Genomic DNA, 11,870 nt, shown 5'->3' with positions numbered 1-11,870 from the left:
TGTTGGAGGGGTTTGGGTTTTTTCTGTATCTTACTTAGCCTTAATGTAAAGGTGCAGCAGCAGTTTAAAATTTGATTTGGTAGTTGAGGAGCAAATGAATATTAATCTACGTTTAGTGTTACAACTTTAAAGCACGGTAATTACTATTACTCCTTAAACATCACTTAACGTGTATACTTAAGTCACATTATATATCTTGTCCAAGCCAGTAATACTGTTTCTTACAGCAACTGCTGAAGCCCACCATATGCACAATGCACAGGTTACTCATCACAACATTAACTTAACACTGTATGAATATCAGTCACTTAAACAGCAGAAATGTAAACAATGAGAAAGAAAGAAAAAAGAAGAAATATTCCAGTCCTTTGTTCATTTATAAAAGGAAACTTATCTTAATTATTTTTACAGTCCTTTTCCTTTTTATTTCTTTTTCTTTTTTTCTTTTTTTTTTTCTTTTTTTTTTAGGACAGGGGGAAAGAATGAAAGAAAGAGGGGGAGAGAAAGAAAGAAAACCAAAGGGGAGAAGAGACGGTGAGAAGGGGGGGAAGAGATAAAAAAAAACAAACAACAACAAAAAAAAAACAAAACTCCTGGGTCACCTGTATGGAGAGAAAGAAAAACAAAAAAAACAGAGGAGACAACAAACAACAAAGAGCAACATAATAATAGAAAAAAAAAAAAGCACCATCACAATAAACTAGCTAGTCATAGATATCAATAGTTACTAAATAATAAACGATATTGTGCAGCACGCAAGATAGACAGCGCACAGTGTGCTTTGAGGCAGCAGCCAAGAAAGCTTTAGTCCGCGTCTGTGAATACCCATGTGTACACCTGTGTGCATACCTGTGTGGATCAGCATGCTTGCATTCCAAAGGTTTCTCCATGTAATGATCTGCTAGAGAGTGTGGGGAGCCACAGCCCTGTCCTCTATGGTATCAAGCAGGTATGGAGGAGATCAAAACTCCAGACATCCAGAGGCCCCCAGAACACAAGAGACCAAGGAAGACCCACAGAGGGGCAGCCGCGCCACTGTCCCAGTAAGAGCTAAGGAGAGTCCCAGATGAGGGCTCATTCAGCAGCCGCGGAGCAGAAGCCAGGGGGAGTTGCAGTGACGCGCCCGTGAGCTCCGCCGGCAGCCAGCTGTGCCTGAGTGACCGAGCCCCAGGCCGAGAGGCCGGGGGCACCCCACCTCCGAAGTGGCCCGAGGGAGCCCCAATAAGCGGCCGCCAAGGAGTGAGCCGGTGTGTACCCGGACGCCCACCCCCAGATACAAAGAACCACCAACGCACCGATACCTGAGGGAGTCCGCCACCGGCAGGGGAAGTGGTGGTGGGTGGAGATAGGCCTCCAAACCTTGGAGGGCCCGAGATGTCCCCAGAGAGGTGGCGTCTGATACCCAACCTGACATATAGACACAGACATACAGGCACACACAGACACAAACATCCATTCCCACCCTCATGCTCTCATATGCACTTCACACTCAACCAACGTGGAGACAGACATAAAGGGACGCTGTATACACGATCACACTCCCCAAGCGTACTCTACTAACCGGGTCTAGGTACCCTTGCCCCTGGAGGGGGGAACTGCACCCAGACTTATTTCTTTTTCTTATGGTTAATTATATTGAGTCCTTTAACTGAGGCAACACTTATTTTCGGGGCACCTGAATTTTCTTGCGGGGCTGCGTCCTTCATCTACCCGTGCAGAGCGGAGTTCTCACTGTAGCACCCTCAAGGATTGAATGCAACAAACATCAAATGCAACAAAAATCAAATGCAAAAGAAAACATTTAGGGATAGACATGTCAGTCAACTGGCGAGGACTGCGCACCATGACAGAACAGCTACCTGTTCCGTTATGGTGCGCAGTCCTTGCAGTCTGTATTGAGTCAAAATGAATAAATAATAATTAAATAAAAAAATCACAATGGAAAGCCAAAAAAACTCCTTTTTAACATTGTCATCAGAAATGATACAAAAAACCAAGTAGTTTACAGAGTCCTCCTTTCTCCATGGTTTGGGCTTTTCAGCTGTGGCCACACCTCTTTCAGACTCTTCTATATTTATACCCCAAAAGTTGCCTTTTAAAGTTAAAACCGGAGGTTTGCAGCTCACAATATGACTTCAAAGTTCAACTGGATCTAAATTGAGTCAGGCTACCTTTACCAGTACACAACATAACATAGACATGGCAGTGTGTGTGCATGCTCAATCATCCAGATAAGTAAATCCCAAAAGGTTGATTCTGTCCAACATATTTGTTTTTAATATGAGTTTAGAAGAGTTTGACAAAGAAAACCCAACAGATGTTTCAGAAGACATTTTTCCTTGTATATTAAGGCTCATGTACTTGTGCAAACATCAAAGAGCATCAAACTCAGTTGTGTTGAAACCTCAATTTGATGATCTGCTTGTATCCATGTTAGTATTTGAAGTCCACCATCTCCCTCTAGTGGCCATATATGAACCATCATAGTGTTCCAGTCAGTCATCAGTGTGTCTCTGCACTGCTGTAATTAAAATGTGTTCAGAGGGCCTCAGTGTCTGAATGGTAAATGGTCTGTATTTGTATAGCGCTTTACTTGGTCCTGAGGACCCCAAAGCACTTTACACTATACACAATCATTCACCCATTCACACACACATTCACACACTGGTGATGGCAAGCTACATTGTATCCACAGCCACCCTGGGGCGCACTGACAGAGGCAAGGCTGCCGGACACTGGCGCCACCGGTCCCTCTGACCACCACCAGTAGGCTACGGGTGAAGTGTCTTGCCCAAGGACACAACGACCGAGACTGTCGGAGCCGGGGCTCGAACCAGCAACCTGGTTCCAGTTCAGCTCCATAACAGCAGCATCCCTGGTTTGATTCCTGTGTTTCAGCTTGTATCTGCCTCTCTCACTGAGGGGGACGTCCACTACAGAGACATGGATTTGTTCATCAACCAAACCACAGATCAGTGACACCAGAGGACATCTGACTTGTTTCTGATTTTTCTATCCAGCTGTGTGAATTGCCAAATGTCTGAGCAATCTCATTCCATTAAAAGATACATGTTTACAGTTTGTATCTTGCATTTTTATAAGAATTTAGTTACCCAGTGTGTTTGAACCAATAGAAAGCTGGTGCTCAGAGGAAGAGGGCGGGCTTTACTTGGTGACAGTGACAGAAATGAAAAGAAGCTCAAATGAGTGAGAAGGACGATGAAGGAAACATCTGTGCTGTGTCTGCTCTGTAAGTAGAATCTCTGTGTTTGTTTGAATTCTTGTACTTTGACTGTCTGCTCTCCTGATAACTGATGATGGAGGAGAAGACATGAAAAACAAATCAGGCTGAATTCAAGTTCAAGCACCACGAGGACCAACTGCAGGTCTGAACTGACTCTTTATCTTTGCTCAGGAGTCGAGGAAACACAGCAGGCAGTGAAAAGCTGAAATTGAAATGAAAGCCTTTATTGTCATTATCCACAGTATAACGAGATTTAAAACAGCTCCATAAAAGTGCACATGTACTTAGCACATTATAAAAAACTATACATTAATATGGTAAATGGTAAAATGGTAAATGACCTGTATTTGTATTGCGCTTTACACATCCAGTCATCCACCCATTCACACACTGGTGATGGCAGCTACATTGTAGCCACAGCCACCCTGGGGCGCACTGACAGAGGCGAGGCTGCCGGACACTGGCGCCACCAGTAGGCAACGGGTGAAGTGTCTTCCCCAAGGACACAATGACTGAGACTGTTCGAGCCGGGGCTCAAACCGGTTCCCATCTCTTGAGCCACGATCAACAATAATATAACTATACAAATAATATAAATACAATTATGACACAGACAATTTGAGCACCAACAATTTTTAGTGCAAATTAGTTTTGTGCTATTTTGAGTTGAGTATGGTGATAGCTTGTTTGCTCTAGCCTGTATGGATCTGAAGCGCCACAGGGCAGTAGGTTAAAAAGATGTTTGTGTACTTAAAGATGTTTCTGGTGTGGAGCAGGGAAATTATTTTACTGCTATTGTTAAATAATTATCATCATTACCATTACCATTATCTGAACCTTAACACTGGCCCTGCTGAGACAACAGGAGTTATAGATGGCAGACAAGAAGGGAAGGGGCAACCAGTTATTTTTCTTGCTGTGTTTACCACCGTCTGAAGTCTCTTCTTGTCTGCCTTCGAGCAGCTAGCATGCCACACTGCCACTGCATAGGTCAGCAGGCTCTCGGTGGTGCATCTGTAGACGGTCACCAGCAGTGGGGTGTTTAGTTGCTCCTTCCTGAGCACCCTTAGAAAGTGTAGTCGGTGCCAGGCCTTCTTAACCAGCGCTGTGATGTTAAATTTTAAGGATTCCTCTCGCTCTACATACTTGATGGGCAGGGTGGCAGGGGCACTTCTGAAGTCAAGGAAGATGTTAGGGTCAAATTGTTGAATGTTGTCATTATGTTTGTTAAATTTGTAAAGTCTTAGATCAAACTATAGCATCAAATACATTCCTTTGTTTCTGACCACCTCTCCAGTCACTCTGTTCTGGGGGAGGTTTTTTTGTAGATACATCCTCTGTTTCTTGTGTTGTAAGCTTACTGCTTTTATGATCCTTTTGGTGAGCCGGAGGTCACACAAATGCACCCCCATGACACACACACACACACTCCCTGTGCATATGATACGACAACTTTTCTCCATGGTAAATGGTAAATGGCCTGTATTTGTATAGCGCTTTTACTAGTCCCCCCCTAGGGACTAGCTTTACACACCCAGTCATCCACCCATTCACACACTGGTGGAGCAAGCTACAGGTGTAGCCACAGCTGCCCTGGGGCAGACTGACAGAAGTCTGATGTCTTGTCTGATGCAAATTTGTCAATGATGTTGTCTGGGTGAGTGGGACTGCAGCCAGATGTGTAGAGGGAGTAGAGTAGTGTGCTTAGTACACAACCCTGGAGAGAGCTGATGCTGAGAGTGTGAGGGGAAGAGAGGTCAGGATCCAGATTGACTCGCTGGGGTCGGTTGACCAAAAAAATGGCGGGAGCCACCCACTTGCTCTTGGATAGAGGATGTACAAATTAGTCTTTCAGTCGTTTACTCATTATGTGGACACAGCTCTATAGTGAAAACATGGGTTTACTGTAGTATTTAAAAGTTGTAGTACTGACCTGTACTCACTGTATAACAGGTTTGATAAACTTGAGCTCTACTGTGACCCTGAAGTCAATAATTCTGCAAAAGAACAGAACACAATGTTGCTGTAAAAAATCTGAATTTGTGAGTTTGTGTGTTTGTCAGCTGTTTGTGTGGAGTTGTTCTTTATGTTCACCTCAAATCAACCTGAGTGTCATTTCTCTTTAGTTCTGATCTCAGTGCTGAGCTGCACAACAAACCAAGGTCAGTAACCTTCTTCTGTCACAGTTTAAATGATTAATGCTCACTGATATGACCTGATTGGGTTCCTGTTGGTAGATATCAAATATAAAAGTGCTGAAATGAGAAATGTAAGAAAATATTCACAGATAATCAGAGATGGGCAGTAACACAGATTACTTTTTTCAAGTAAGGAGTGAAGTGAAGGGATTACTATTGCAAAAAAAGGTAACTATATTAGTGCTACTTTCCCGTAAGCACACCACGTTACTGCGTTAGTAAAAGCATGATTTTTTTGCGAGAGTGTCTCGCAATGACGTAAGCGAGTGTGACAGCTGTGTGCAGATCAACAATGGATAATATATGGAGGGCGGGAGAGAGTTTGAGCGTGCAGCGTTTAAAGTGTGGAAGTACTGACCTTACGTCTCTCCCATCTCTCTCCTCCATATCTCTCTGATCTGGTTCGGATCACCGCCCCATCTCGGTGTCTTAGATCTTCTTCTTCCCTTTCTCTCTCTGTCCCCCCATCTTGTCACCATGGGGCACAGGGCTTTCAGCTGCTCTGCTCCACGACTCTGGAATTCCCTTCCTCTTTTTTTTTTTTGTCTGCTTATTTAGTTGGTTTTTGTTTTTTTGCCCTTCATCCCCGTCCCTCTTCTCCACTGTTTTCCCCCCTCTTCCTTTCTCCCTTTTCTTTTCCTCATTCAAGTCTGTCCCGTATCTAACAAGTGAAAATAAAAAAATAAATAAAATAAACAATAAAAGGTGAATCAAATAGGCCATTATGGCAAGGCTGGGATGGTCCATTTGGTAAAGTAAATCCGTTGGTCATCTTTCTTTGCCTTTAGACAATAATTCTGATGGTATAAGAGCCAAACGGGACAGGCAAAAAAAAATGCAACTTGACCAACACTGCAGATAATATATATATATATTTTAATTTAACCCTCACAGCTCGTCTGACTGTGAGTCCCAGCAGCTCTCAGTTCTTTAAAGGAGCCTTTGTGTCTCTGAGCTGCGAGGAGGACGACAGCTCTGCTGGATGGACTCTGAGGAGAAACACAAGCAATTTACAGAGGACTCAGTGTGGAGATGGGTGGGGAAAACCAGCGAATTCTTCCTGTAACATGAGCTACATCTTAACACAGGACAGTGGAGTTTACTGGTGTGAGTCCAGAGAGGGTCCCATCAGTAACATGGTTAACCTGACAGTCACTGGTAAGCTGAGTGTGTGGAGTTAGTGTTGATGAAGCTGTGTGTAAATGGATGAAATGCTGTAGTTTGTCTCTGTGTTGAGGTGGATCAGTGATCCTGCAGAGTCCTGTCCTCCCTGTGATGGAGGGAGATGACGTCACTCTGCTCTGTAAAACAAAGACCACTCCCTCCAACCTCCCAGCTGCTTTCTATAAAGATGGCTCCCTCATCAGGAAGCAGCCTACAGGTCACATGACCATCCAGCATGTTTCCAGGTCTGATGAAGGCCTCTACAAGTGTGACATCAGCGGTCATGGAGAGTCTCCATCCAGCTGGATCACTGTCACAGGTGACACACTCACCTGTCTGTGTTTCTGCAGCTTTCAACATTCACAATGTGACGACAACTTAATGACTGTGTTTGCTTTATTTTAGGGGAACACACCACCACACCTCCACCTACATCCACACCTCAACCTAGTTCCACCTCTCCTCCTGTTCTCTCTGTGTTTTCATGTGTTGGATCAGTCTGTGTTTTGGTTCTACTGGTGTTACTGGTTCTGCTGGTGAGGCGATGTGTTCACAGGAAACCTGAAGGTGAGACTCAGACTTCCTGATCTTTCATGTTTGAGTTTGTTTACTAGAATAAAGTTCACATTCACTATGATCACAGCAACAACTTAACCTAAATGTGATCTTTGTTTAGATATTTAATTTATATAATTGTTCATTTTGGAAAATTTTAACAGATGGAAAAGAAGCTGAAGAAGATGACATCATCACTTATGTCATGTACTGTGATGTCAAAACTTCAAAAACAGCCAATCAGACGACGCAGAGGTAGTACTGTGTTTTCATCATAGAAGAGTTCATGTTGAGGTTTCAGCTCTTTGTTATCGTAGTAAACATGTTGATCAGTCTCATCTCTTTTCTTTCTTCTCTGCATTGGTCAAAAGTGAAGTCAAAGTCAGCTTTGTTGTCAAAGACCATATGTACAGTCACACACAAGAATTTGAATTGACAATACCTCATGGCCCTCAGTGTACACTAAACTAATATGAAGATAAAAAGATACAAATAAAATAAACGTCTTATTTACAACATCACACAATAACATACAATTATATAAACAGCAGTGTCCAACACAATCATAGTGACTGTGGCTATGTCGTGTGCAAGTGGGGGTGGGGCAGTCAGTGAAAGGGCAATGGTGGTGGGTCAGAGTTTGTATGTTTGAGGAGTTCAGAGGGAAGAGCAGTGTTGGGTTTATTAAGGCACAAACCCTGCTGTAACAGAGACAACCAACTGCGCAACCAACAGGACAAGACGGCGCTCTTTGTCTTTTCTCTCGCGAGGGAAGCCGGCAAGGGTAAAGTCTACTCTAACAAGGTGAGTGCAGGTGTGGAGTTCGTGTGTGAGACACTCTGATGGATGAAGCTGTTTCTCAGTCTGCTGGCTCTTCAGTCTCCTTCCTGATGGCAACATACTGAAGAAGCTGTTGGACGGATGAGTGGCGATCCTCTGAGATGTGCACACACAGGAACTTGGTGCTGCTTACCGTCCACGGAAGCACCATTGATGGTTAGTGGGGTGTGCAGGGTGTGAGTTCTCCAGGAGTCTATGATGATCTCCTTAGTCTTCTCTACATTCAGGGAAAGGTTGTTGTTGCTGCATCACTCGGCCAGATGTTTAACTTCACTCCTGTAGTAGGTTTCATCGTTGTTGCTGATGTGACCTACCACAATTGTGTCATCTGCAAACTTGATGAAAATGTTGGAGCTGTGTGATGGTGTGCAGTTGTGGGTCAGCAGCGTGAAGAGAAGAGGGCTCAACACACATCCTTGGGGAGCCCCCGTATTCATTGTTCTTGTGCCGGAGGTGTTGCTGCCAACCCGTACTGTCTGCTGTCTTCCTGTCAGGAAATCCAGCAGCTAGTTACACAGCAAGGTACCGATCCCCAGCAGATCCAGGGAATGAGTTGTTGGGGAATGATGGTGTTGAACACTGAACTGAAATCTATGAGCAGCATTCTAACATATGAGTCTCTAGTGTCCAGATGTGTGAGGGCTGAGTGAAGCTGAAATTGCATTATCGGTCATCGGGAACGACAGCCTGGCTCAGTGATGTATTAAAGATGTCTGTGAAGACATCTGTGAGTTTCACAGCACAGTCCCTCAGTGCTCGTCCTGGGATGTTATCAGGACCTGGGGCTTTGAATGTGTTGATCCTGGCAAGGGATCCTCTGTGTGGGGGTGAGGTTCTGCACCTCAAGAAGAATTTCTTTAGCTCATCCCATAAAGAGGTGGGACCGGCACTCTGACGATACTCTGCCCATCCTCAGAGTATCTCTGCTGCCGCAAAAGCTCTGTGAAATCCTCCTGGAGTACTGCCTTTTTCGCCTCTCTGATGCCACGTGACAGGTTTGCCCTTGCGGTTCTTAGGTTCACCTCATCCCCAGCTCTTGAGGCTGCATTTCTCCCCCTCAGGAGCCTGTAGACCTCACCTCTGAGCCATGGTCTCTGATTGTCCCGGACAGTGATAGTCCTGGTCTCTGTGACATCATCGATGCATTTTGAGATGTAGGCAATGACAGTTTCTCTATATTCCTTTGGTGTTGTCGTGTGTGGCAGCCTACTTAAAGATCGCCCATTCTTTGGAGGAAAAGCAGTCTTGCAGTGCCTCTGAGGATCTTTCTGGCCACACAAATATCGACATTAGCATAACAGTGATGTGATCAGAGGCACCAAGGTGGGGGAGGGCTTTGTAATCTTCTCTCTGGCTGGTGAAAACATTGTCTAAAATGTTGCTCCCTCGCGTGGGGAATTTAATGTGTACCTGTGAACACTGAAGGAACTGCAGGTTTTCTCAGGTTATGTTTCAGCTCTGAAAAGCTTCCCTTTTGTTTAATGTTCTAATGAAGACATATAACACATAACTTCACACAGATGTAGCTGAAGGATAACTGTGGGGTAAATCTTGAGTCAGGGCAACATAACCAATCTATTTACACAAGTTTTATCAGACTTCACTGATGATTCTATACATGCATTTTTTTTCTGTCAATTGAAAGCTTTGAGTTCAGGGTCAATATGAAGACTGTTTCTGACTCTTACCATGTGAGATTTTAAGAATCAAACATTGAAATTACAATATTTAATTTCATAGTTTTGTGATACATTTATTGCTTCATTTAAAATTAGAAATGCTTAGTCAGTTCCATCGAGAACTGATGGTAGTAAGTAAAACTTAGTCAAGTGCAACCGTCTGCATGTTTCACACTTACTGAGTGTTGTTCACTGTGAGCTGGACTGTGTGTTTGTGGTCTGTGGTTAACTGAAGCTAACAGCTCTGCAGTCGTCCAGCATCCTGTTTCTGATAGAAAGAAACACTTCAGCTGCAGGTGTTTCAGCACAGAGCTGTATATTGTGAAGGTTCAAAATTATTGGGGATGGAGACAAGAGAAAAACCACAATAACAACACTGGTCCGGTCGGGTTGAGTCAAACGATGATTTTAATGATCACACACGTGGGAGATGGAAACTGTATGCAGACAGCATCAGATCTCAAAATGGTGGAGCATTGCTCAAACTTTTATAGCCTCTGGTGCCTCCACCTTATCATAAAAAGCCTAAACATTCACATGCTTTCTCTCACACAGCGCCTAAGCTACGACCTTGGCTCCCTGTTTATCTGCTCCTGCTGAGATGGGGCAGAAAACTCCAGTATGTTCTCTTCTAATCAGACAAATAAGGCAATGACTTTCTGCAAACAGTATTTCTTATAACTCAGCAGTATAATGCATCATAAAACAATATCATTCATTCACAATAAGTCAGCAGTTTAATATAATGCAATAGTTATCTTCTAATTCAGGAGAATAATGCAAACTAAAACTACATAATAATTCACAATCTTTAATTAGGGGTATAACATGGCATAAAATAATATTATAATCTAACAATATATATATATATATATATATATATATATATATATATATATATATATTTTTTTTTTTTTTTTTTTTTTTTTTTTGACTCCGACATTTTAAACTCGATCTATCTCAGTATTTATATATAATTTTATTTTAAATAAAGTAGTAATTCTAGTATAACAGTAGTCATCACAGCATACCAGTGTGTCTAATATTAGTGCTCATGCTGTGAAAAGTGTTTGCTTTGTACTCTGTGGTGAAGAGTGTCAGTCTTCACTGGCAGCTTTGTGGTCGTCCACCTGCCCCGTACACAGAAACACCCCCCAGTTCTTTGTGGTCACTTTGTGTTTCAGAGCAAAGGTGTGAAGACGAGAAAAAAAAAACTGTACAAAAGGTGCTGAGCTTTCAAAAAATATATATTTAATCCCCTCATTAATTAAAACATTTTGCTGTAGTGTGATGATGTAGTTTTATAGTTGTGCACCTACAGAAATGCAAATGTGTTCTATTATTTATTACACAGACAGAAATTCAGCTGCAGTCGACTCAGCAGTGAGAACTGAAGATGTCAGTTATGAACAAACAAACATCAGAACAAGGAGGCCCAGGTACAGCTGCTCTTTATCTTTAACCGAGTCAAGCTAGCTGCTCACCATGTTTCCAACCATCGTGCTAAGCTAAGCTAACCACGTAACCAAATGTTTGACTTTTTAATGTCATTTAATGCATTTAAAGAGCAAATTGTTGTTGAGCTCAAGGTTTGACTTCTGTAAACTTTAATTAGAGTGTTTCGACAGCTCATTGATTTCTGAACTAGTCCCAGTAAAGTCTGAACAGGGACTGTGTGTGATGCAGAGAGGTGGAGATTGGAGGTCTTGATTGAACTACAAAGCTTGTAATAATATTTGCTGTTTTTTGAACTGTGTGTGTTTGTGTTCAGACTTTAAACCAGAGCCAGACATCGTCTACTCTTCACTGAAGTAGTCCACCAGTCCAACCACTGACGTCCAGCTGCTGGTCTCTAACTGCTCCCCCAGCACCTCAGACCAGAGGACATCCACATGTTATTTATATTTTTTAATTTCCTCTATAACCTGTAAAAGCGTTCCGTATAAGTTCTGCAGGATCAATAAACTCTGGGATTCCCTCTTTGTTCAATCTTATTTTTATTTACCATGAAATAAGGAATAAAAATTAAGCTTCAACTGGCACACTATAAACAGCAGGGACATCATTCAGCGGGTGCAAAACAAAGTAAAACACCAGTACCGAACAGTACAGTATGTATTGTGCATTTTCAGTTGCACTTTATCAGGAAGATATAAGTATAGAGAAGGTTTAACATGGTGAATGTTTGAC

The 11,870-nt window shown here is 42.8% G+C and overlaps 1 protein-coding gene and 1 long non-coding RNA gene across 2 annotated transcripts; both read left to right on the top strand.

The window, feature by feature from the left end:
- Nucleotides 1–3,193: 3,193 nt before the first annotated feature.
- On the top strand, nucleotides 3,194–7,193 carry LOC146713109 (Fc receptor-like protein 5). The gene is made up of 5 exons (XM_085452378.1): nucleotides 3,194–3,250; nucleotides 5,371–5,406; nucleotides 6,337–6,600; nucleotides 6,680–6,925; nucleotides 7,012–7,193. The coding sequence occupies exons 1-5, from the start codon at nucleotides 3,220–3,222 to the stop codon at nucleotides 7,191–7,193; spliced, it is 759 nt and encodes a 252-aa protein (XP_085308504.1). The 5' UTR covers nucleotides 3,194–3,219.
- A 3,465-nt stretch (nucleotides 7,194–10,658) lies between these two features.
- LOC146713108 (uncharacterized) lies at nucleotides 10,659–11,664 on the top strand. Its single transcript, XR_014919124.1, has 2 exons — nucleotides 10,659–11,119; nucleotides 11,452–11,664. It is a non-coding gene; the product is annotated as an uncharacterized LOC146713108 (long non-coding RNA).
- The last annotated feature ends 206 nt before the right edge of the window (nucleotides 11,665–11,870 follow it).

Source organism: Copadichromis virginalis, linkage group LG3 (assembly GCF_057382275.1).
Source record: "Copadichromis virginalis isolate Kocher_CV1m ecotype Utaka linkage group LG3, C_Virginalis_male_GT1.1, whole genome shotgun sequence".
Lineage (NCBI taxonomy): Eukaryota > Metazoa > Chordata > Actinopteri > Cichliformes > Cichlidae > Copadichromis > Copadichromis virginalis.
The sequence above is the reverse complement of the archived record's forward strand: the minus strand, read 5'-3'. Positions and strand labels throughout refer to the sequence as shown.

Bases quoted from the DNA above. Each gene is read 5' to 3' on its own strand.
- LOC146713109 (XM_085452378.1), top strand. From the start codon at position 3,220: ATGAAGGAAACATCTGTGCTGTGTCTGCTCT. The intron at 5,407-6,336 runs GTCAGTAACCTT...TAACCCTCACAG, and splicing joins GAGCTGCACAACAAACCAAG to CTCGTCTGACTGTGAGTCCC. The intron at 6,601-6,679 runs GTAAGCTGAGTG...CTCTGTGTTGAG, and splicing joins GGTTAACCTGACAGTCACTG to GTGGATCAGTGATCCTGCAG.